Here is a 27,199-nt window from a genome sequence, read left to right as displayed (position 1 = left end):
AAACCATTACGTCTATGGGATCTCCCCACTTTACACAAAAACAAACAAACATTGATAATTGAGATAGTTTTGAATTAGACACTTTCTGTAATATTTTTGTATTACCTCCAGGTATTTAATAAAAAAGGCTTACTACAGCTTAATTGCTCAGTCACATTTGTTCTGGGTCTCAACACCCCCAAAATCTTGTTCTCCATCCCTGCATAGGCATAGTTGAAAGTTTAGACATCCTTGATTAAATTGTATATAACCAATAAACTCTGAAAATGCAAATGGACAATGTTTAACATCCTATTTGTTGTCCAAATGAATTTGTCGCACTAGTTTTGTCAAATGTAAATTGAGCTCTGTAGAAAGCTCAATTCTTTTGAATCCATGTAAAAAAAAGAAAAGAAAAGAAAAAAGGGGCAGACATCAAACACATAAATGCCCGAATGTAAAATTAGTTATTTTGTGCATTTAAATATGGTTTCATTTTCGAATTTCATTTTCATTTCAATATTAGTAAAAACCCATTCAAAAAACATGGTTCTTACTATACTGTAGAAATGGTTAAAAAAAAAAAAAAACCTGGTGCTTTTTAGCAAGTGTGAAAGCCATGGTGTTCTCTATTGTTAGGCAAACACCCTGTGCTTCCTCCAGGAGCTGTTGTCGGGTGTGATGGGTGTGAACACACCCAGCAGCACTGTTTACAAACACCAGGAAGAGATGACGTCACCCTGCACGAGCACATGTTCTGCGGCCATCTCCCTGTGCGGGTTCACGCTTCTGAAGAAACGGCCCCAGCTGAACTTTTAAAGGACAGAGTGAGTGTTGCTACTGAGGAGGGTCATCTTCGCGCTCACAACGCTCGAGTAAACGCGTTTGTTTTCATGACCTCCATACACAAACACACGCGTCTCGGACGGCGCGGAGGATTGTGGGGGAATCGAGACTGCAGACCTGGAGAGGACTAAACCACGGAGTGGATTTACTCCGTTTAAGTCACTCAGAGATACACTTTCTAGTTTCTAAAGATACATTATGATACGCGTTTATGAAGATAGATGCATGTCGGGTAAAAATGTGAACTATTAGAATATAAAATGCACCATGATCTAAAACCTTAATTATATTAAATCTCATTTTATGAATTAGGAACTTCTTTTTTTTTTTTTGCGAAATTTTAAACATAGTATGAAAACAATTATATTGAATTGTAAAGGAACTTTTGTTTGCAAGTTTGCTGTACATTAAAAAAAATGAATAATAATATTTAAAAATAAAAAATCTATATTACAAGATTCTGTTTTTTTACATACTTTAGTATTATATTAGATCACATAGTTATTTTTTTCAATATTCGTGTACATTTAGCCATTTAGCAGATACATTTATCTAAAGTCACTTACAAATGAGGACAATAGTGATATGATAATTCTGACTTTTTGAGTTTTTATATAATTATATAGCTAATAAATAAAAAATGTTATAGTTATAGTAAAAAAAAAGCTATTAGAAAACTAATAGTGCAAGTCTTAAATGTTAAAGTTTTGTTGTTGTTTTTTAAATGGTTTTAAATGTTTTTTTTTTTTTCGATAATTTATTATCGCCGTAGTATTATGAATTAATTTCAAGTCCATGACTGATCTCCAGTCCAGTGTTGACATCTCTCCACACACATGCGTGTTGAGGCACAGCGCAACCGACCTTCAATCCGTCGAGTCTTCCATATTCCTTATTTCATTGGTTGCGATTGAATTACTGCATCCCCTAACGCGTCTCTGATTGGCTGGCCTGCGTATCAATCACAGCGGCACCTCCAGCAGCACGCTTTGATTGGCTAAGGCCCCCTTCTCTTTCTCTTTGCGGTGAATCGCGGCGGTGGGTCGAGTCGCCGCCGCTGATGCTGCTGGTGTCCCTGGTCAGGCACGTTTAACATTTCACCCCCTTCATATTTTATATTCATATTTATCGTGCCCCGTCCCCTGTGTGTGGAGAGATAAAGATGGCAGCGATGGCCCGCCTGGAGGGCCGCGAGTTTGAGTATGTGATGAAGAAGCGCTCGGTGACGGTGGGTCGGAACTCGTCTCAGGGCTCGGTGGACGTGAGCATGGGCCACTCGAGCTTCATCTCCCGCCGGCACCTGGAGGTCTTCAGCGCCGCCGCCGAGGACACGGGCTCGGGGGAGTTCTATCTGCGCTGTCTGGGGAAGAACGGGGTGTTCGTGGACGGGGTGTTTCTGCGGCGGGGGGCGCCACCCCTGCAGCTGCCTCGAGTGTGAGTGATTATAACCTTCATCTTCTCGGTGTTCTTCATCCTCATCGGCTTCGCTGTTATTGTTGTGATGCAGAAGAACCGAGAGCACGTGCTAGTGTCCTTATGTTGCACATTTTTTCGTTTCGCTTTCAGAGCGCGCCGTGGGCCGTGTCTCAAACCCTAGTGAGCTGCCTAGCTAGAGAGCATTCGCAGGCGTCGTGTTGATGGTCATTGTGTGTGGCATCGTGCGCGTGGGAACGTTTCAAGTGCATGGAACGTTTCTGGGGCGTGATAAATGTGGCGAGATTTTTTTTTTCATCAACAGGGGGCGAGTGCGGCGTTTTTGGACACCCACCATACGTGCATGCAGTGTTTCGGGGGTGTCATAGGTGCATGCTGCAGCAGATTAGAGCGTTGCATGCCAATGTAGCTGCATTTTGGGGGGCATCGTGGCTATGTACATTTTTTTTCAGGACACTGCTTTGCAATAGTTTGGGGTGTTTATTGATATAAGCATAAATTTTGAGCAACATTAAGCATGCAGCGTTTTGGGAGTCATAGGCACATGTTGTAGACATTTTGTGGCATAGTAAATGTGTGCAATAGCATTTTGAGGGGCATCATAGGTGTTCGAGGCAGATTGGTTTGTTGTAGGTGCATGCAATGCATGGGCTTTATCATAGATGCATGTAACTGCATTTTTGGACAGCACAGGCATGCATAGCAACATATCTGAGCAACAATGGGTGCATGCAGAATTTGGGAGTCATAGGCACATGCAGCATTTTGGGGTGCTTGCAGGGGTTTTGGGGATATAGGTGAATGCTGTATGTTTGGGCATCATCACAGATGCATGCAGCATTTTATGCACCATAGGTGCTTTCAGTATTTGGGGGGTGTCATAGGTGTATACTGCAGCAGATTAAGAACATCACATGCATGTGAAGCAACATGTTGGGGGGCGTCTCACAGATTTATTGGGAAAAGTATTGGTGCTTGCTGCGGTTTGAGTTTTTTTTTTAGTTGCATGCAGTATTTTTGGACACCAAAAGCAGAATTTTGGGAGTCACCAGCACATGCTGCAGCAGTTTGGGGCATCAAAGGTGTATGTAGCAGCATTTTTAAAAAAATCGACTGTTTTTTATTTGTCAGAAATGTGCCTGAAAGAGAAAATGTGTTCTGTTATGAAAGATTGAGTGTTGTTTTGTCTCACTTGGAGTGTAAACATACTGAGATGGTGCGATTGTGTTAACTAGCAGTTATATCTTGATTCTCTGCATCGTGTGCTCTTTGTTTCTTAAGTGCTGTTTTTCGAAAAGCACAGCCTGTCAGTTAGGTGGGTTTGCTGTCAGCTGTTTCCATTTTCATTATTTGTTTGTCTTGAAGATGTTGGACATCTGGGTGTGTTGACATTATCCTGAAGTCGACCTGTGGATGGTGCATTATCTGTAGTGAATGTCTGATTTGTATTAAGTCTCACACACAGCTGGCCAGCGTATATCACAATGATTTTTCAGTGTAGATTTGTACCTCTCATGTATCTTTTTCTTTTCTCGCACATCATCAAATCACAGCATTGAGCACGACTCTAGTGTGCACACTTATCCCTTGGCTTTTTTTAACACATGACCCACATATCTCAATATATAGCAACAAATCTGTTGCACCCTACAATGCCAGCCTTAAAAGCAATTGTGTGCACAGCCGTTTTCTGCCCTGCAAATCTTTCAATGGAATTCTACACAGACTTAAAAAGGCATGTCACCCCGAGATGTTCATGTTGATATGCAGGGCCACATTTAGAGTGAAGTGAGCACATACAGTTTGACTGATAAGCTCTTTCTAAATAAGGAAGCGTACATGTTTGTTTGAGTCATGTTTGTTGGAGTTGCAGAGAGCTTCTCTGATGTCTTTGTGGCTTCTGAAAATGTAAATAAGGCTTTTTTTATAGCCAACATCTCTCTTTAAAGCTAGAGCTCTATAAAATCAGTTTAATTTTAAACCAGTTCCATTTTATTTTTCCCAAATGTACTGTTTTCCACTTTAGTGTGGTTTAGTTAAATTGTATTAATCAAAAAGGATGCTGAATTGATTAAAGGGAAAGTTCTGTCATCATTTACTCACCCTAAAGTGGTGTATGAGTTTCTTTCATCTGCGAAAGATATTCTGAAGAATGTTGGTAACCAAACAGTTGCTGGTAGCCATGGATTTCTGTTGTTTTTGGCTCTGTACTTTGGAAGTCAATGGCTACCGTCAGCTGTCTGGTTACCCACATTCTTCTTTTTTTTACAAATTTGCGAATTATTTTTTTTCAGTAGCACTCCAATCATCCAAATTGCATAGAATTCCGGACAATTCCATTTTTAATGACTTTTATCCAAAGTGACTTAAAGGGATAGTTCACCCAAAATATTTTAATTGTCACCATTTACTCACCCTTAATTTATTCCAAATCTGTATACGTTTCTTTTAACTGTAGAACACCATAAAGCTTTGAGGAATAGTACCGGTAACCAGACAGCTGACGGTAGCCATTGACTCCCGTAGTATGTGAAAAATCTTCAAATCATCTTCTGTTCAGCAGAAGAAAGACATTCATACTGGTTTGGAACAACTTAAGAGTGATGAAATTATGACAAAATTCACATTTTGGGGTTAACTGTTCCTATAAATTGCATTTAAATATGCATGATATATATTCAAGGTATATTTACTGGGAATCGAACCCATGACATTAGCGTTTCTTGGCTTATAATGGATTATTTCTAGCTGATTGCACTAAAATGGCTTGCAAGTTCCAACTTGAGTTTGTTTTTAAATGCCGGTCCTCAAGCAGCAGTTTTGCGTGTCTTTAAAGTTGTTAGTGTGCTGGATGTTGTGCTAATTATACTGCCTTCTCTGAAGATTAGAAAAGAGCTGCGTCCACATACTGTAATTAGCAAGAAATCAATCCGTCGCACCCGCTGAGACGCGCAGGACTCCAGATGGTTTGTATGGACTACAGTGGACAGCGCGTTTGAGGTAGAGACACTTTGAGTTACAATATTGATCAGGAAGCTAAAGAGCATTTAATTAGTGCAGCGTTTCGCTGTGATTGGCTCTCGTCAGCGCAAAAAGATGCTGACGTTTCCAACCGGCATGACGAGGAAACGACAGAAACCATGTTCTTCCAGCAGTTTTTGTCATCTTTGTTTGAGATAATCTGCGTAATGGATTCAAACATGTTGAAATGTGTAGAGCATCTTCATTTCTGTTCATGTAATCACGCTGGGCGATATGGAGCAAAAATATATCTCTATAAATTTTGCTATATCTCGATATACAATATATATCTCTATCTTTACGGGAAAAATAACCCCCCAAAAACTACTGCAGAAACAAATATGCCAAATATTACATGTTTATTACATGTCTAAACGTTTTGTTTTTTTTCTTCATCATATGTTTTGTGACCTAATTCTGTGTTTTATCATGTGTAATTATTTAAATGCATAAAAACAACTTAATTAGTTAAAATTTCTTAAAATAGCCTTATGTGAAATGTTTTTTCCCTTCCGAAATTCTGTGTATTTACATTTTTCTGGTTATCAAATGAAGGCATAAAACATTCATTTAATTTATCTTTTAATTGTTGAAAATTAAGCAAGCTTTATTTTTTGGTAAACAAAGAGGGATTTACTATTAAAACATAGAAGAAATGTTGTGATTATTCCTTGAAAAATATTTTATTTCATTTTAATAGTAGTAGTAGTTGTAGGCTATGTACATTCTGCTGAACAATAGTAATAGATTTCTGGCAAATACTTTTATTTTGACGGGTTTACCTTTACAGTTCTGTGTATGTGATACTAAAGTCTATGATGTGATATATGTTTTACTCAAATCAAACCGTCAAAAGCTCATGAAGTGACTCTCAGTGCAGTTCTGGAGATGTTCTTCATGTGTTTACGTCTTTATTTAGTGAGAAGACAGATGCTGAAATCACTGGAGCGTCACGTGCACTTCGGTGTGTGTGGTAAAGGAAGTCGCGCTTCTGCGCCATTTATTAACAAAGACACGCAGAACATGCAGGATTCATATTTAAATAGACTTTTCCAGATTTGATGTGAGGGCAATGACCTACTTTTGATTAATTTATTCAAAATTAGACGAATTCCGTGTAACTCCACGTTAAACTGTAAATTCCGTTTTTATGACTGGATTCCGCGTTTTCTGCGTCACAGAAATCACAGGGCCCTACAGTAGACATCTGCCTGCTGTTCGCCCGACGCCTTAAAACCAAAGTATCTCCATATAATGGAGCCAGTTGTCCTTTTTTTGAGACTAGTTCTGTAGACGCGATCGAGGGGAGGGGGGACAAAATCAAGGAGGCGGGGGGCGAGCGAGCAGGGGCGAGCACAGCACAGAGAAGGTAAACAAAGTGGCAGAATCAGAATTAAATATAAACAATATATCGATATAAACGATATGTCAAAATCCATATCCAAATCTTGATATATTTTAAATATCGAGATATCGCCCACTCCTTCTGCTGAGTCTTGATTTAACGCCACAGTTAAAACTGATGCTATCCCAAATCACTCATTCAGTCCAGGTGGTGTTTTTCCAGCGTTTCTGTGTTTTATTTTGATGGTTTTACGTAAGGTGACCGGTAAAGCCAGAGAAGCTCTTTGATTTGTAATAGGCCCGTGTCATAAAAGACTAAACAAATGCAGCTTGGCTGAACCCAGAGAAAGCCAAGGGTCAGCCTAAAACCTTTGGCCTAAAGTATTTAGTTAAAGTTAATACTTCAATCATTTGCCTAACAGCACATTTGTATGTCACTGTTCTGTGACAGTTTAATGGTTAAATAACATGCAGGTTAATAAACAAAATATTTTTAGAAGCTTTTTTTATTTTGTAGTCGTTTTATTTTTGTGTTACGTGGAAAGATGTTTTTGTATTTTATATTTATACAATAGAAGACATTCTGATAATCAGTCATTTGTTTATTCCTTTCATTTAAGAGTTAAAGGAGCTTTTTGACCTTCTTTGAAGCGTTTAGTATTAAATTACCCTATGCTTTAAATTATTGTCATTTGTATTTATTTATAAATGGACAATGCAGCTAAATATCTTTATATATATATATAGATATATATAGATATATATAGATGTTTTGTTATAAATTTGTTTTTCATTCTGTCAAAGGATGCAGTATTTTGACCAAACAGCTGTTGCATTCAAGAAGATTAAAAATATTTTACAGAAAGACTTTTACTGAGAAAAAGATTTTTCCCCATCCTTATATTAACAGCAGAAGATATTCATTTATGTGCAAAAATAACAAAAACAGTAATATGTATCTCCATACACACACTCTTCTCTGTAATTTTAGCCTATTTATTTGAAATTTTTAAAATACATTTTAGAAGTAAAAAAATACCAAATTAATTACTTATGCCCTAATTATATTTATTTTCCTAATGTTACAGGTTAAAAATACCGTCATAGTTTTTGAGTCTAAAGCCTTGTTCACACCAGGGAGCATAACAATAAAGAGATATCGTCTGTTCGTTCTAATGCACGCGTGCGCCTGTCACTTTAAATTCTCGAGCTCATTATAGCAGGATGAATCCGATTGGCTCTAAGTGTTTTCATCATTCATCACCTGGAAAATGATTCCAGTGATATCGTTTCTCTGTGCCTTTATCATTATAGTTGTGCTGTGGACTCTTGTGCTCTGCTATTCTTTAATACTGAGAATGATTTTTAAAACTATATCTTTATCGTTATCTTTAAAGTTATGGTGCTTGGTGTGAACGGGCCTTTAATCTCGGTTTACTGTCATGACTGTAGACTAGACAATGCTGGACGAGTGAGTCAGGTTTTAATATCTGTTATAAAGAGCGTAGTGACTTGTTTCCTGTTGTAAGGCAGTGAGTCACAGGGAATGGGGTTGTTTCTGTCTGGAAAGCATTAGGGTTTGGTGCTTTGGTCTGTCGTCGAGCACATACACCCCTGTCAATGACGTAATCTCATGTAGACTCGGTTCTCCTTCTCTGCTGTAGCTGTGGTACGCTTATATACTTCTGAAGTTCAACAAGCTGGAAATGTTTCATATCTTCTATTATTTATTTCAAATACATTTACTATTGTTGTTGTTATTACAGATGAAGAATGTAGCAACTTTTCCCTGGTGTATTTGTATGAAGTGACTCACCACAAAGACTTTTATGTCTCTTCTGGAAAATAGTGATTCAGTGTTGCACGTCGGCTAATTATGTTTTATTCGTAAAGCAGCTCTAAAAGGCAATAGTAAACATTATTCAGTTAAAACCAGCTCTTTGTTTGAGTTCAGTAATAAAACAACAATCAATTACTATTATTGTTATTATTATTTTGTAGTATAACATAATTGTATTATTTTTGTGTAAACATGCATTTTCCGTAAAGTTGTTTTGGGGAAAAAAAAGTGTTTAATTTTTTATTTATTTTTTTCACTTTTACTTTTTAGCCACTATTTTTTTGGAATGTGACCAAGAAAAACAGAACAAAGTTTTGGTTGTTTGGGTAAACCACGCTTCCTGTGCAAGATCTGTACAGTATTTTTGTAGAAACTGTGGTGTTTTGTGGGTAAGATGCAAGGAGATGTGCAGGAACAAGTCTGTTCGAGTCTCACACACACACACACACACACACACACACACACCACCCACAGGGAGGAATGTGAGGGCTTGAGATCCCAGCATTCCTGTTTTAAAGAGCGCCTCGTAGTTGCCATGCCGGGATTGTGCTCGGAATGGCTGCCTGGAGCAGAAACACATTTAACATTCAATCCTGAATAATCTAATTACAATTTGCATGAATAGAACAATTGTTGGATATCTGACAAAGACAGCTGGCAGAGTTTAATGAATGTTAATTGAGAGAGTCTCAATATTTTACATGAGAATAATTATGTTGCTTCTCTGAAATGCATTTGTTACAAACTAGTACTTTTAGTTTTTTTTTTATAAATGTTTTTTATTTCCTATTGTACCTCTGAGTCTCTTAGTATGTAAATGAGTTTTGTTGTAATTAACAACTAAGTATCAGTGCGGAATACTGAGTGTTTATGTAAGTGTTGATGTTCAAAGAGATTTGATCATTTAATATTTTTATCTTTGAAATGCAAGATAGTTTTACAACAACCTTTGTTAAAAAAGGGGTTCTGTAGATCTCAAAAAGGTCTTAAAGTAGGGATGCACAGTATTAGATTTTTGCCAATATCCGATGTGCCAATATTTTTCAAATCATTTTGGCTGATAGTTGATACCGATTATTATATATATTTCCCTTTGTTTTAAAACAACACTAAGTCTATTTTGGTTAGCTTTGAGCAAAAATATAATTAATAAACTTTATTAAAATTATTTTTGTAATGTGAGTACATTGAAAGCATTGAAAATAACTAATAAAATCAATTCCTCTCAGACAGATGCAGTTGAAACTATAACATTTTATTTGTGTTCAGCGTCAGTTTTCATAATCCTTTTGGAAAACAAATATATTACATATTACTGAATAAATGTAATTAATTTACAAGTGTCATGTTTGTGATGTTTACTCATGTAAGCTATAGATTCTGACCTTTAAATCAAAACAGACTCGTCATTTTATGACATCCATACTGCTCTGTTTATTCAGAAACGCAAGTATCCTAATGATATCTGTATTTTACTTTCATTTTTTTACAATTAGGCCAACAGCGCCAGTGGCAGTGGTTCTCTAACGTTTTGGTCATGCACCCCGATTCCACCTCAGACTAACAAATAATTCCACTAAACTTTATGAAAATTGAACGCTTGATGAGGGACAGTTCATATCTGTTGCAGCCGATTCCGATAACGTTCCGATAATATCGTGCATCCCTATTAAAAAGTATTTATTTGCCCCTTTCACAAATTAAGGCCGTATAAAGGGTCTCATTCATGAAACATTCGTAAATATACGAGTAAATATCTGAGTGATTTGCGCGTAAAGAGAACTTACCGAAAACACTTCTCCTGATTCACAAAAACTTCGTAAACGTCAGATGTGATAGTGAAATGTGTGTTTGTGTTAATGAATTCCAATCAGTCGTAAATGGGACGCGCGTGCACGCTCACTCTCACCCTCAATTACCATAAATCCCGCCTATTAAATCCGACTGACAACTATATGTGAGCATCATATTATGACACCAAACGAAGGATTTCAACATGTCTTCTCAAAAGCGACTGAAAAAGAAACATTTCTCATCTGCAGAAATTGAAGTTTTATTATCAGAAGTTCATTCAAAATGCCACATTTTATTTTCAAGCGTACTAGTGGCGTATCAGGTCCTAAAAAAGGAAGTTTGGCAGCATATTACAGATCCTATTACTGGCTCTCATAATAAAAGTTAAAAGAAAAACCGTATGTAATATATATATATATATATATATATATATATATATATATATATATATATATTTTTTTTTTTTTTTTCTTTTTTCAAAATGCTGTGTAAATATGTACCCGATTAAGGTGAATTAAAATGCAGCCGTATTAATGAGCAAAACATTCAGAAGTTAAACGCACTATTTACGCGTGGCTGGGAGCAGGTGTAGATTTCTTTCGTACCATGAATCCGAAAATTTACGCCAAAACCACTTTACACGCGATTTACACAAAAATTCGTTCTGCTCGTGTTTCATGAATGAGACCCAATGATATTAAATTTGAGCGGAAAGTTTTAAATTCAAGTCGTGGCATAAAGATCAATAAAGAAAATTTTAATTTTGCCTTCATATAACCTGTAGAAACCATGATTGTTTTAAGTACTGATAGTGAAGAGTGTTGATGTAAGTCTTGTTGGTCATATGAGCTCATTAAAGGGGAAGTACACCCAAAAACTCAAATTCTTTCATCATTTAATTACCTTTATGCCGTACCAAACCCGTAAGACTGTGGTTACTCTTAAGATAATTTTCATGTTAGGTTCAACTGTTTGTTAAACGTGTTTGTATTGTCTAAGTTTAGTGGGTTTTTTTTTTTTGCATTTTAGCAATTTTGCAATTTTGTGGTTTGGACAGGAGAGTGAATTCCTCTGTCATGTAGATCATCAACTCTTGTTTGATGAGAGAAGTGTTCTGTTTTATCACAACAGGACCTAGAGGAAGGGATTTGTCACTCGAGATAAGTCCAGCAGATGTTGTTGATAAAGCGTCTCAGTCCGCTGTTCATTCATGACTGCTGTGCATCTGAATGGAGCTTCAGTTCTGGCGTCACGCTGCCAGTGTGCATATGTTTTACTTGAGCACAAATCATAAGGACACATCATGTGGTGCTCTTATAGTGTCTTGTTGGATGTGGAAAATGTTGCTTTTATTTTTGTTCTGTAAGTGAATTGTTTATTGTAGTTTGTGTGCCACATTTAACTTCAGGCTCTAATCAAGAGCAGATTTGCCCACTAGAGAGATTGCAGTTTTTACCATAAAATGAGAAATAATTATACGAAATTTAGAAGTATTTGAAGCAACACACGCTTTCCAACACACAAATATATAAAAGCCTAAATCATCATTAAACCGCAGCGGCAACCTCGAGCTCTCTCTCGTGAAGCCAATAAGGAAGTGACTAAAACTGCAATTCATCGACTGGCCGCTTGAGGCTGGCTGCAAAAGAGAGTCAGTCCCATAGACTCCCCATGTTAAAATGCCCAACTTTACAGCAGAAAAAAACATGTTTTCAGCCTGGTGCAAAAAATGATTTTGGTTTATATAGCTAATTTTGCCCTTCATGACAACTGTGAGGGGGGTGACTTTTTTTTATAACTCATCCGTTTAATTTGTATTAAGCCTTAAAGTTCTGCATAATTAAGGGCGTGGCCACTTGAGTGACAGGTGAATTGCCGCTGCTGTCACACCCATCGCACTAGGTGGGCGTGGCTTCAGCAACCAGCTCCCGCTCTTTTGCCCATTTTCGATTGTCCGGGAGAGTCTACGGGTGACGTCGCGGACACTACGTCTATGTCCATTATATGGTCTATTCATTAAACATCTAAATAACTACAATTGAAATAAAATTCAAAACTATATATGCATTAAAATGAAAACGGCAAATAATCAACTAAAAACTGATTCAAATGAATGCAAATTATAATAGTATCTCAACGACTCTAAATTACATTAGAGTTTTTACTAAAATTTTACTAAAACAGCGCCATCTGGTGGTTAATTAAAAATAAATTGGCCAAAAGCCAATGAAAGTTGCTCCGTAGAATGAGGCATCTACCACATATTCCACAGATCGATTCGAGTTACGTGCACAAATAGAAGTCACAGTGTGTGTGTGTGTTGAAATACTGTCTCTGATAAATTATTTTACCCATTAAATTGTGCAATTTAATATCAGTAGGAATATCAATCTGATGCAATAGAAAAATAATGTACACATATGACAAATATAGAATTTTTCTGAAATAATTTGTATTCTTCATATATCTGACTGCTTGTATTTATTTACTTCACAAAATTGGATAAATGTGAAGTAAAATTTATAATTGGGGATGCAGTGCATCGTCAATGCATTGTGATATCGAATTGAACCGTATCGATGACATGATGATCGTATCTAAACTGAACCGTGAGTTCAGGTTTCCCTCATTCATTTAGATTAGACTCTCTCTTGTTTGAGCTGTCCAGAGGTGTTGCAAATAAGGTGGCTGAGTGACCAGACTTTCCTTCAAAGGGACTTTGATGTTAGTTGTTTTGTTGCTTTCTTGATTAAAATCATCATTGGCTAAATGAAATTATTGTTAGTGTGTTCGAAGGAAAGAAAACTAAAAATTACATGTGGCGCACGCAGCAGTGTTCAGCGCGCATGTTTCACTCTCCTCACCACTGCATGCTTTTACACAACGCTCAATATTTCGCTCTTATGAATGTGCTCGTGTAGCGCTCATGCTCACCAGAAGAGCAAAGTCCACTCAAATATCGCGCTGATGGGAAATTTCTACGCAGTAGCCTATCCTTGCTTCTGTTTGCAGTAGCGCTACTGTGCTGTAACATGGTGTAGGCTAGTTCAGCTACGCTGGTAAAATGATGCTACCTTCAGTGACGCTATGCTCTGCCCATATGCTCTAATTATAATAGCTTTGTATGACTATACATAATTTGGATAATTTGTCCAAAAAAAAAAAAAAGATATCTGAAAATTCGGTCCAGTTTTATTGTTACTTTTTAAAAGTGTGGTTATTATTTCTCTTTTTATCAAGTATCATTAAAATTGAATTACATTTTAACAGTCTTACAAAATGACTTTTATATTATTTAATAAAATAATAAATAATCATTAAAATGCATTTTCAGTTTTTGCTCAAGTGCATCCAGAATTTTCCGTTTTGGCCCAGAATTTTCATTTCTAGAAATAAGAATGTTCTGGAAAGTGATTTTGAGCCACACTGTGATGGTACCACGAGGCAGATCTCAAAGCTCTGGAGGGGATGTAGATTTGTAATTGTGAGTGGAACACAGGGGGGTGGGGGGGGTGCATCAGTATCTTAAACTTCATGCGAGCCAAAACTTCTAGCTAGTGCAAAGAGATAAAGAGAGGTGGGCCTCTTTTGGGTTTGTTGAAGACCAGTCGTGCCGCTGCATTCTGAATCAGATGGAAGTCCAGCCAGAAGAGGATTGCAGTAGTCCAGACTAGAAATGACAAGGGCCTGGGCAAGAAGTTTTTCAGCATGCTCCATTAGAAAGATAGAGCTGTGTGTCATCAGCATAGCAATGGTAGGAGAATCCATGTGCCTGTATGATGGGAATGTCACAATATATTTCAAATAATATTTGTATCGTGACAAGTATCGTGATAATATTGTATCGAGAGGATGCTTTTTTGATGAACAAAATAAAATTGAAAATAAAGTGTCAGTCACTTTAGCAATAAAAAACTGATTTCAGATCAGCACAGTTTCTTTTCACGGCTTTAGTTTCTTAAAGTTGAGTCCGGATGTTGGGCGTAACTTGACTCGGGACCGTATTTATTCCAGACACGTACGAATGGCGTCTCTGTTCCTGAACGAAGGCAGAAATCCTTCTTTCATTTGTTAGTGAATAAGCAGGATTCGGGATAATTGAAGTCGCTGGGTGTGATTGGTGTGCATGTGTGCAGGCCTGTGTGCCAGGTCTACAGGGGCCTGGCACAAAGTTTAGTACAAGCTTTGGCACAGAAACACAGCGCCCAGTGCCAGCCATATGGACCGTGACGCCGGAGTGGAGAGACTGGCTCTTGTCCACCACAGAGGAAAATCTCTCCACCGTTTCTGAACTCCTTCAAGGGGGGCGCTTGTGTTCTTCAAGAAATGTACCTGTTTTGATGTTTTCTGTCTCTTTTGTCTTCTCAGATTGTTCAGTTAAACTGATATAAAAATCAAAGTCTTTCTAAAGCAATGTCAAGAATTTATAACTTGGAAAAACGTGAAGCAATGTTTACTTGGCCTAGTTGAGAAAGATTAGAAGAGTACATGCATTTGTAATTGTATTTTAACACTTATACTAATTTATAATAATCTTGGAATAATTATTTGTAATTTTGTAGTTGATTTTTATTTATTCATTTAGTTTGCAGTGGATTTTTTTTTTTATAAATTAATATAAATATTTATAAGTATAAATAAATATAACAATATTAAAAAAGTTTTTTTTTTTTAATAAAGGGCTTTTTTCAGTTGCATTTCATTTAGAAAAAAAATATATATTTATGAGTACATTTTATTATTTATTGAACACGGTATCTTAATGTAATGCTGTATGATTAGCAGTGCCAAAATAACTGGTTCCTGTGTGAGCTGTGTTTGTTCATGTTTTGGAGGGTGAAGTAACTTGTGTACTCGTGGGGCTCGTCAAGGGGTGGTTAATTTTAGCATCACTTGGAGATCTACTTCTACTCCTGGGTTTTATTGCCACAGTCATTAAAGTCAAAGAAAACTTGTGTTTGAAGCACGTTAGCAGTGTTTACATGCATTTAACAAACCGATTACACTTATTGAACTGACTGCACATATTAACATCCTAAACTGTGAGTTTCTTTGTTTCTCTAACCTGTTTTTGTGATTTCAGTTTGCATGTAAACATTTAATGTGCTTGTTCCCTAGGACTCAATTGTAACACGTGAGCTAAATGTGTTTCTGTGTTAAATTTGTAAAAAATATTTACACATGGATTGATATTATGATTTTAGATGCCCTCTTCTTAATGCCCTCTTCTTAAACGCTCCACCCGTATGTTTTGGATGCATGAAGCTTTGTTTTGGCCGCAGATCTCATTTTTAGGTTCATGTTGATGCTTGTTCGATCCATAACGATTATGTCTCTTAAGTTACATAATCGCTTTCTCTCTCTTTCTCAGGTGCACATTTCGGTTCCCAAGTACGAACATCAAGATCACGTTCACTGCGCTGGCAAGCGTTAAGCGTGAGAAGCAGGAATCAGAGTCTCCGGTGAAAGCGGTTCAGCCACAGATCTCCCCTTTAACCATTAACATCCCAGATAACATTGCTCACCTCATGAGCCCCCTGCCCTCACCCACCGGCACCATCAGGTACAAATACTTTGTAATCAACACACACCATCAGGAAACACTTTATAAACGGCACAAAAACAGCATTACCAACACAGACCATCAAGTACAAACACAGCATTACCAACAAACACGGTCAGATACAAACACTTCATTACCAACACACACCGTCAGATACAAACACTTCATTACCAACACACACCGTCAGATACAAACACTTCATTACCAACACACACCGTCAGATACAAACACTTCATTACCAACACACCCCATCAGATACAAACACTTCATTACCAACAAACACTGTCAGATACAAACGCAGCATTACCAACAAACACTGTCAGATACAAACACTTCATTACCAACACACCCCATCAGATACAAACGCAGCATTACCAACAAACACTGTCAGATATAAACACTTCATTACCAACAAACACTGTAAGATACATACGCAGCATTACCAACAAACACTGTCAGATACAAACACTTCATTACCAACATACACCGTCAGATACAAACACTTCATTACCTACACACACCGTCAGATACAAATGCAGCATTACCAACAAACACTTCATTACCAACACACACCGTCAGATACAAACACTTTATTACCAGCAAACACTGTCAGATACAAACACAGCATTACCAACACACACCATCAGGAAACACTTTATAAACAGCACAAAAACAGCATTACCAACACACACCATCAGATACAAACACAGCATTACCAACAAACACTGTCAGGTACAAGCACATCATTACCAACACACACCGTCAGATACAAACACTTCATTACCAACACACACCATCATGTACAAGCACATCATTACCAACATACACCATCAGATACAAACACTTCATTACCAACACACACCATCAGATACAAACACTTCATTACCAACACACACCATCATGTACAAGCACATCATTACCAACACACACCATCAAATACAAACACTTCATTACCAACACACACCATCATGTACAAGCACATCATTACCAACACACACCATCAAATACAAGCACTTTATTACCTGCACACCATCAGGTACAAATGCAGCATTACCAGCACACACCATCAGATACAAACACAGCATTACCAACACAAACACACACACACACCATCAGATACAAACACTTCATTACCTACACACATGCACACCATCAGATACAAACACTGCATTACCTACACACACACACACCATCAGATACAAACACTTCATTACCTACACACACGCACACCATCAGATACAAACACTTCATTACCTACACACACGCACACCATCAGATACAAACACTGCATTACCTACACACACACACACGCACACCATCAGATACAAACACTTCATTACCTACACACACACACACACACTCCATCAGATACAAACACTGCATTACCTACACACACACACGCACACCATCAGATACAAACACTTCATTACCTACACTCACACACACTCCATCAGATACAAACACTGCATTACCTACACACACACACGCACACCATCAGATACAAACACTGCATTACCTACACACACACACACACACCATCAGATACAAACACTTCATTACCTACACACACACGCACACCATCAGATACAAACACTGCATTACCTACACACACACACACACACCATCAGATACAAACACTTCATTACCTACACACACACACACACCATCAGATACAAACACTGCATTACCTACACACACACACACACACCATCAGATACAAACACTTCATTACCTACACACACACACGCACACCATCAGATACAAACACTTCATTCTCTACACACACACACACACACGAACACCATCAGATACAAACACTTCATTACCTACACACACACACACTCCATCAGATACAAACACTGCATTACCTACACACACACACACGCACACCATCAGACACAAACACTTCATTACCTACACACACACACGCACGCACACCATCAGATACAAACACTTCATTCTCTACACACACACACACACACACACGAACACCATCAGATACAAACACTTCATTCTCTACACACACACACGCACACCATCAGATACAAACACTTCATTACCTACACACACACACGCACCATCAGACATAAACACTTCATTACCTACACACACACACACCATCAGATACAAACACGTCATTACCAACACACACCATCAGGTACAAACTGTTTATTACCTACGCACACACACCATCAGATACAAACACTTCATTACCTACACACACCATCAAGTACAAACACACCATTACCAACAAACACCATCACATACAAACATTTCATTACCTACACACACCATCAACTAGAGACACTTCATTACTTACACACACCATCAGCTACAAACACGTCATTACCAACACACATCATCAGGTGCAAACATTTCATTACCAACACATACCATTAAAGATTAATGTTTTTACTTTATTTTATATTATTATTATTATTTTACTTTTAATGAAATCAACATTTTAGCAGAATGAAATGAAAGCTTTGTTTGAAATATTTCATGTGCATTTGGAACAGAAGCTGTGATGTTTGAGTTTGAATTGCAGCTGTGTCCTTAATGGACTACTTTGATTTGATTGATTTAATTGAGTTTGGCTGCTACACAAATGAGGCAGTTTCCTGTTCTGCATAGAAAATTAAACTTCCTCCTTTCCATCTGTTTCCATTGCTCTATTTCAGATGTTGTTTTTGGAATGTTTGGTAATGCATTTCTGTCGTTTCTCTGTCAGCGCTGCTAACTCGTGTCCATCCAGTCCGCGTGGTGCGGGATCGTCCGGTTACAGAATGGGCAGGATCGTGCCTGACCTGCAGCTCATGAATGATAACTCTCAGTCTGAGAACGACAAAGAGGCATCAGAAGGAGACAGTCCAAAGGTGACAAACTTTCTGTACTGATAAGCCTCACACTATCAGAGATGTAATAACCAGAGACATCCATGATACCAGTCAAAAGTTAGCAAGGAATAAGATTTTTGTTAATGTTTTGGAAGGAAATTTATATTTGCTTACCCAGGCTGCATTTATTTGATTAAAGATACGGTAAAAAAATTTGAAATATTATTGCAATTTAAAATAACTGTTATCTGTTTGAATAAAAATTTGAATTTGAACCCAGGCTGCATTTATTTGATTAAAAATACGGTAAAAAAATGTGAAATATTATTGCAATTTAAAATAACTGTTATCTGTTTGAATAAAAATTTGAATTTGAATTTTCAGCATCAGTCTTCAATATCACATTATCCTTCAAAAATCATTCTATGCTTCAATATTATTGTGGAAATGGTGATCATTCAAATTTATCAGTCAAGTATGATTACAAAAAACAAGAAAAATATTTATTACTTTTAATTTAACAAGGATGCATTACATTGACCAAAGGTGATTTTATGATCTTAGTTCATTGTTGTTTTTCAAATAAATGCTGTTCTTTTGAACTTTCTATTCATCAAAGAATCCTGAAATATAAAATGTCTCAGTTTATCACAAAAGTAAAAAGCAGCACAAATTTTTTAAACATTGATAATAATTATAAATGTTTATTGAACAGCAAATCATCATATTAGATACATTTTATATTATATTTTTGAAGCATCATGTAAACACTGAAGACTGCAGTACTGATGCTGAAAATTCAGCTTTGCATCACAGGAATAAGTTACATTTTAATATACATTTACATACTAAACAGCTATTTTAAATTGTAATAATATTTCCCTTATTTCAATTTTTTTACTTTATTTGTTATCAAATAAATGCAGTCTTGTTTAACAGAAAAGGCTTCTTTCAAAAACTTTAACGCATTCAAATCTGAATTATTCAAAGTTTTTGTTCTCCTAAAGTACTCTAAAAAACTATTGATCGGATCTAAATGAGTCAATCTTAAAGGTCAGATCTAATAGTCTCTCTCTTTCTCTAGGATGACTCCAAACCTCCGTACTCGTATGCTCAGTTGATCGTTCAGGCTATAACGATGGCGCAGGACAAGCAGCTAACACTAAACGGCATCTACACACACATCACCAAGAACTACCCGTACTACAGGACAGCAGATAAAGGCTGGCAGGTCAGTCCCACACCGTGCTGTTAGAACTGAACTGACAACCTAAGAAAGGAGTTACAGTAAATCATAAATCTGTTGAGAAACGTAATGCTTTTTGGTGCTCTCTTAGCATTCTGTTTTTAAGTAGGTGAGTAAAAAAAAAAAGAAAAAAGTTTTTATCATTGAACTATTCATTATTCAAGAGATTTATTCACAATTGCTGGTTCATCCTGTAACAAGACAAGCGTTTATGAATGAGACACTGAATTAATAAAAAAAAAAAAAATTCTAAGATTCTTTTTTTTTTTTTTTTTTCAGAATCATTTGAACTTTTTTTTTATTTAGTTTGCAACAAAATAATTTGTGGTTCTCAATTCATACAGAATCATACATCTGTAGCATGCATGGAAGATGATGTCCTGCATGTGCTATTTATGAAACATTATAATAATTTTGCAATATTTATTTTGAATTATACGTTTACATTTTAATTTAATTAATCGTTTGTTATATAATTTTCTTACTTAACCTTTTTTTGTACTTAAACTAAAACTACTTCATATATATATCATTTTAATCTGATTTAGACAATGTTAGATATACAGTTGTATATGAATGAATGAATTTCTCCGTTTCAGAACTCGATTCGTCATAACCTGTCACTGAATCGGTACTTCATCAAAGTCCCGCGCTCACAGGAAGAGCCGGGCAAGGGCTCGTTCTGGAGGATAGACCCGTCATCTGAGAGCAAACTCGTGGAGCAGGCATTCAGGAAACGCCGGCCACGGGGCGTCCCATGCTTCAGGACCCCGATGGGACCCCTCTCATCCAGGTCAGAATCGTAGTACTTTAAACATACAATGCTCTCATCAGTGTTGAAAACAATCGTCCTGCTTCGTATTTTTATGGAAAGTCTGAAACATTTTAGTCTTTCAGGATTCTATGATGAATAGAAATTTCAAAAGAGCTGCATTAATTTGAAATATTCATATTTTGTCTTTACTGTCCCCTATGATCAATTTAATGCATCCTTGCTGAATACAAGTATTCATTTATTTTGGAAAACAAATCTAACTGACTCCAAGCTTTCAGGCGGTAATGTATGTAAAATGTGCTGATGTGTTGGTCTCTGATGACAGGAGCGCCCCGGCGTCGCCCAATCACTCGGGCGTTCTCTCCGCCCACTCCAGCGGTGTGCAGACCCCCGACAGCCTATCACGGGAAGGCTCACCGGTTCCCATAGAGCCAGAGCCCGCCTCTGCCCCGCCCCCTGCTCCTGCCGTCCAACCCAAGCTCGCTGTGATTCAAGAGGCCCGTTTTACCCAGAACACCACAGGTACTCGAACACAAACAAACACATCCACTCTAAGAAACTCGTGATCTTTAAAATCATTTTTTATTATTTGTATTATCTGTGCAAACAAACTTGTCTGTAACACTAACTGTAACCATGGAATATTGTTACAAATGTTATTACATTATTCATATCAGGGTTTGTACAGCCTTTTGAGAGAGAAATTCAAGCAAATCAATGACTACAAGTGTTTCCAGCACTTTAAAGCTCCTAAGTGATTCATTTTTCAATGTTATTTTCAACGGGATGACAAAATATACGGTGGTGAATAAACGCTTATGTAACATTAAAAATATGCATCAATTCACCATTATAACTTGTAGATGGCAGGAGAGGAGCACTTATTGGCTTATTAGTCATTCATTTATACTGTTTCCTTTGTATTTTGAAGTAATAATTATAAAATCACTGTTATAAAATATCAAATCATCAATAAATCAGATTTTGCCGGTTCTGTTTTTTTTATGTATGAAGTAAAAAAGTCACAAAGTGCTTTGAAAAACAAACTTTTCTTCAGTTTGCAACTAAATCACACACAATCACTGAAGTTGTTGGTCAGTTTCATATAAGACTAAAGAATAATGGTACATTTAATAAGAGTACAATATATATCTTTTCAACATAAAATTTTGAAGCCAACTCCACTTCAATATTCTATTCTCAGAGAAGTAAAGCAATGTCAAAATATATTAGTATGACTGTGAGTGCATTATTATTTATGGGCTCTTCTGTGCGTGTCATTAGTGCTTTAGTAAGTTTACAGTAAGTGTGTGCTTGTTTCCTCTCCCAGCGTCTCCCATCACCTCCCAGCCGGTTCTGATTGCGGTCCAGCGTCCGTTAACGCAGACGATCAAACCGGTCACATACGCTGTGGCCGCCCCAGTCACGTCCTCCACGTCTGCGCAGCCGCTGATGCAGACGCTGCACGTGGTGCATCAGATCCCTGCAGTGGCCGTCAGTACAGCAATCAAAACAGAGACTCTGGAGAACGGAGAGGAGGTCAAAGGTGAGCACTGAGGTCCAGGCACTTCACCTGGTTTGGGTGCTTCAGATGAAGTCAGTAGCTAAATGTGTTCTCTCTCTCTCTCTCTCTCTCTTTAGTGAAGGTAGAGTCAGTTCCTGGCATCACTCATGGCTCCATAGGCTCAGCCAATAGGATCATTCAAAGCAGCACTGCAGCCACACCCCTCCAGACGGTTACCATAGTGCAACAAGCCCCATTGGGCCAGCACCAGCTGCCAATCAAAACCATCACCCAGAACGGCACTCATGTAGTGCCCATCGCCACAGCGATACAGAGCCAGGCTAACACAGGTATTCATTCACACCTCTGATGTCACACGAAACATTATTCATATCTATAGCAGAATCTGAAAACAGATTTTCTTTTCTATTCATATTCTTTCTTTTTTGTTGTTGTTGTTCCCTTCATTTCGTATCTGAAGAAGTCATGAAAATGGATGATCTCTTAAAGTCATAGTCATTTTAAGTATTGAAAATGATGTTTCTATATTACATTTCTATATTTTCTGTACATTTCTGTTTTGGCTATCCCAAAGTAACTCTTGAATGTGAAGAAATTAAAGTAGTGGAAGTACAACAACTATGACTTAAATTAAAATAATTCATTTTGTATTAAATAATCATTAACCCTTTAAAGTGAAGCAAAAGTCAATTCTAATAGCAATAAAGAAAAATTTAATTAGGCTAATTCTAATGTTGAATAAAACCAAAAACTCAAAGATTAAGCTCTTGAAATTGATGAAAGTAAGTCACAAATCTTATTTACTACTGTACATTAATAGTTTTAAACAACTGCTGTTAACCCTTTTTAAGCAACACACAAATTAATTCTAATTCCAAAAAAGCTCAAGGCTTAAACTCTTGAAAGAAATTGAAGTTGGAAATGTAATTTTACTACCCTAAAGTAATATAATTAATATTCTTAGGAGATTTTATTATATATATTCTTTTTTGCATCCATTGTTAATCCTTTGAAGTGAAGTAAAAACTGTCAAAGAAAACCAAAACCAAAACTTTAATTGAAAGTAAAGAAATGGAGTCATATGCATTGCAATTTTACTATTGTAAAGTAAAACTATTTTTTATTTATTTTCACAACTGCTGTTAACCCTTAGAAGTGAAGCAAAATGAATTCTAATGTCAAACCCCAGTCCTTAAGACTTTTGAAAAAACTTTTGAAAGTATGCTTATTTGTTTTTAAATTTACAGTGCAGTTGTTTTACAGTAGTATTAGTGATATATTTCTGTCTTAGAAATAATAATAGTAGTGCTTATTAAGAATAAGGAATCTCTGATAGCACCGCAAGCCAACACTTGAGATAGGTTTTTAATGTCAAGCATCTCTTTCTCTGTGTCTAGTGTCGAGTCCGTTACACATGTTGGCCGCTCACGCCTCGGCGTCCGCCTCCCTCCCCATGAAGCGGCAGAACGGAGAAAACGGGAGCGAGCCGCCGGAGAGCAAACGATTGAAAACCGAGGATGAAGAACACGTGGTCACCACCGACCCGAACGGGACCGCTGCGGACACAAACTCCACCAACCAGCACAACTAGACATCCATTAACCTCCACCACCTCCACTTTCCCTCCCCTTATTCTGGTTTTCTCTTTTCCTTTTTCTCATTCTCATCACGGTTTCTCTTCCACCCAGCAGCTCACAGTGCCAAAACTGAAGGCTTGGACAATAACTCTTCAAACCGAAGCAAAAACGTCAAAAAAAAAAGAACCAAATGCATAAAATCCTATCCGTCGTTTTCTGTAGCAACCCTTCTGTCTGTTTTCCGTTTTAATACTCGAACGCCTGATTGAACAAAAACTCGCACCTCGAAACACAAGAGCAACTGCCACCTGGGCATTTTTTTACAAACTTTCACCGATGTTGGAGGCGTTCGTTCAGCTTGGATTCCGTTCTTTGGTGATGTTTAGTGACTCGCGGACAAAATTAAAAAGGAAAGATGCCCTCCGGATGTGCAGATGTGGATCCGCTGCGCCCTCAGAAGGATTCTAGAACCTCCGGAACTCGTGTGTTGCTCACAGTAGGCTGAGAATTCCGAATCCGGATTTTTTGGCGCTGACAATGGAACACTGGCTTCGATCCAACATTCCAAAGTTTGGGAGTCCACTTACAGAGGGTGAAAAGCCAAGAGGATGTCCTGGAATGGAATTACACTCCATGAACCACAAATAGGTTGTTGTCTTTAAAAAAATAATAATAATAGTGCATACTTGGGTTGTACGTGGAGCCAAAGGGATCAAAATATTCCGAAACACATCAGATATTCCTTAACTTTCGGCAGCTAGCCTGACAGCATATCCCACAATCCCCTGCAGCCGTCGTAGTGGATAATATGCAGTATTTTGTCATTCATACGTGGAGCTTAGGATCTGGGTGTGTTTTCATTTATAGAGACGTTTTAAAAAGTAATGATAACAATATATATAAGCAGAAGTGGACAGGCGATGTCCAGACTGTGTCTGTTTTCTGTTTTGTGAAACTAAGCGTAGTTTCTTTTCTAAGATGGATAAAAAATGTATCAGTGGAGTATTTCCTTCCTATGTTTTTCCTTTTCTGTTGATTTTTTTTAAACCGGCTTTGTTACACCGACATATTTTCATACAGACGCTGGAGTGGACGTGTCATTTCCATGTGAAGTCAAACTGTTTTCATTCAGCTTGCATGTAAGGGACTAGACAAACGTACCTGTGCCGTCGATGTAATCCAGAAAATACAAAAAAGAAGCAAGATTCGAGAAACCGCTTTGAATCGGACCAGATCTGCACTTGATTCGACTGTTCTTTTTGTTGACACTTTCTCTGTTTCCTTTCCCGTTTCGTTACCCTTCTTTTTTTTAGGCTGTATTGGTGTAGGCCGGTTCTGTCTGCTTAATGATTTGATTCTGGTCAGGCTGGTGAGTTTGACAGATTATATGTGTTTCAAACAAAAGCAAAAAAAAAAAAATATGATTGATGTTTGTTCTGCTTCAGTGGGTCAATGCTTTTTTTTTATAAATTAATTTAAAACCATACGCTTGCTGTGTTCTTGTCTTTTCTTCAAAGTTCAAATTCAAAGGTTTTTATAGTTATTGAGGCTGCATTTAGAAGTTAGATTCTCAAATGAACAGTAAAAGCTTTTTAGGGCTGATTCAGTTTATACAAGATCTTTTCCAAATTAAGTGTCCCAAAATAATGTTCTTATTGATGAGTTGTGATTATCCACAATCAAATTTCAGATTGCTTGATGACTCAAAACTAAAAATCTGGTCATTCCTCAGATGACCACTGTGTGGCGCTGGTGTAGAAGAATTCACATGCAGCATGTAGCATTATTCAAATGACCTCTGGTGTGTGTGTATGAGAAGGAACATTTCAAGTCCTGTCGTCCTACAGATGATCTTAACACATGCCGAGTTGTTCATGTGGTCTAGATTTTTTAATTCGCACCGAAAATAGTTTAAACTTTAACCTCTTTTCATAAGATGGATCTCTAGAGAATACATATCTCTTTAGCGCACTGTTAGTAAAGATGATTTGATGGACCTTCACACCCCTCCTGAGGGGCTCGTCCTCTTCTTGTTGAGTTTTGACCCCTTTATGGAGGCTGAATTTGAACATGAGAGATGGCGTCTAGACATGCATCATCTGTACAGCTTAAGATCTGGTGCTAATAAATAAAGAGTTTGAAATGCTAAAACCATAGATGTAGTGTTGAACGTCAATATGGTTTGAGTTTGTCACATAGTTAATGAGATAAGACTAGGTTTCACATGTCAAGTTTGAACACAGGATCACATCCAACCTAAACTTATGTTTACCATTCTTGAACTAAATTTAGAGGGTGAAACGCTCTCATTCCAATCTATCTTATAAACCTTTATCAGGTCAGATGCCATAGTGAATTTATCCCGGATTAAAGTGCACATGCTTCATAAAGGTCTTAAAATTTCAACTCAGATTTTTCAAAACATTATCACAACAAAGTGATTTTTGTTGTAAAGCTGTTTCATCAGCTGAACAATCATTAAGTTGTTATTGAGCTGTGCTTCATATCAAAGTCCCTTCAAGGCAAGTCATTTCACTTGACGGTCATCAAAACGCCCCTCGAGTACTTCAGTCAAGCAAGTACAGCTCCAAACATCAAATTCTCTGAAGCTGTTCATCAAGCTTATGATATGAGCATATCATGATTTAATCTGTTTTATAAACAACCATCTCATTAATGTTTCTAATAGTCAAAAAGCTTTTCTTTTTTGGCCAGACCAGCCAATGTGCATGTGCTGTCATAAAAGCGTTCGTCTCAGAACGTGGATTGTTTCCATCTAGCTTTTTCCTACAAATATCATTATAATAATATATATTTCGTAACTATTTCATTTTACAGCATCCATGTGAAAACAAACCTGGAAAGAGAAGAGAGTTAAAAAAGAGAAATACTTAGTGCATTCCAGGGAATTAGTCATGGTTTATAAAAACTGCTGGGTTAAATATAACCCGGTGCTGGGTAAAATACGGATGAACCCAGCATTCAGGTTACCGCCCAGGAGGTTGGGTTAAAGACTGAACCCAGCTGTTAGTTGAACACAACCCAGTCTCTGGGTTTGTCAATATTTAACCAAGCAAAATACAAATGAAACATGAGGAGCTTTTCTATATTGTTGTTACATCGCAACACATTAATATTCAAAACGTAACATTTTCCTGACTTCTGAAAATAGAAAACAAAGGAACATTTTGAAAGCCCATTAAGTAAAAATGACAGATAAGGATTATTTGTAGTGCAGTCTTATGATTTGTTCCAGTCTTTTTGAGTGGAATTTTCTCAAACCGGAATTGCCTCCCATAATTTAAACGCAGTAGGCTTGTTAGGAAAACGTAAGATTAATTTACTTGCATATAAACCAGAGTTTTTTTTTTTTTTTTTTTTTTTTTTTGGAGAAGTGGGATTCTTCCGCATTATTGTC

General features: G+C 37.2%; 1 protein-coding gene across 1 annotated transcript; it reads left to right on the top strand.

Moving 5' to 3' along the window:
* The first annotated feature begins 1,840 nt into the window (after nucleotides 1-1,840).
* On the top strand, nucleotides 1,841-25,267 carry LOC127953227 (forkhead box protein K2). The gene is made up of 9 exons (XM_052552214.1): nucleotides 1,841-2,259; nucleotides 15,630-15,821; nucleotides 18,553-18,697; nucleotides 19,743-19,889; nucleotides 20,504-20,697; nucleotides 21,005-21,201; nucleotides 22,010-22,225; nucleotides 22,321-22,533; nucleotides 23,602-25,267. The coding sequence occupies exons 1-9, from the start codon at nucleotides 1,988-1,990 to the stop codon at nucleotides 23,793-23,795; spliced, it is 1,770 nt and encodes a 589-aa protein (XP_052408174.1). The 5' UTR covers nucleotides 1,841-1,987; the 3' UTR covers nucleotides 23,796-25,267.
* Nucleotides 25,268-27,199: the final 1,932 nt, after the last annotated feature.

Source organism: Carassius gibelio, chromosome B3 (genome assembly GCF_023724105.1).
Source record: "Carassius gibelio isolate Cgi1373 ecotype wild population from Czech Republic chromosome B3, carGib1.2-hapl.c, whole genome shotgun sequence".
Classification (NCBI taxonomy): domain Eukaryota; kingdom Metazoa; phylum Chordata; class Actinopteri; order Cypriniformes; family Cyprinidae; genus Carassius; species Carassius gibelio.
The sequence above is the reverse complement of the archived record's forward strand: the minus strand, read 5'-3'. Positions and strand labels throughout refer to the sequence as shown.

What these genes read in the sequence shown, in the direction of transcription:
- LOC127953227 (XM_052552214.1), top strand. Translation starts at nt 1,988, where the DNA reads ATGGCAGCGATGGCCCGCCTGGAGGGCCGCGAGTTTGAGTATGTGATG. An exon ending in CAGAAGGAGACAGTCCAAAG is followed by an intron (nt 18,698 to 19,742) that starts GTGACAAACTTT and finishes CTCTTTCTCTAG; the next exon opens with GATGACTCCAAACCTCCGTA. An exon ending in TTTTACCCAGAACACCACAG is followed by an intron (nt 21,202 to 22,009) that starts GTACTCGAACAC and finishes TTCCTCTCCCAG; the next exon opens with CGTCTCCCATCACCTCCCAG.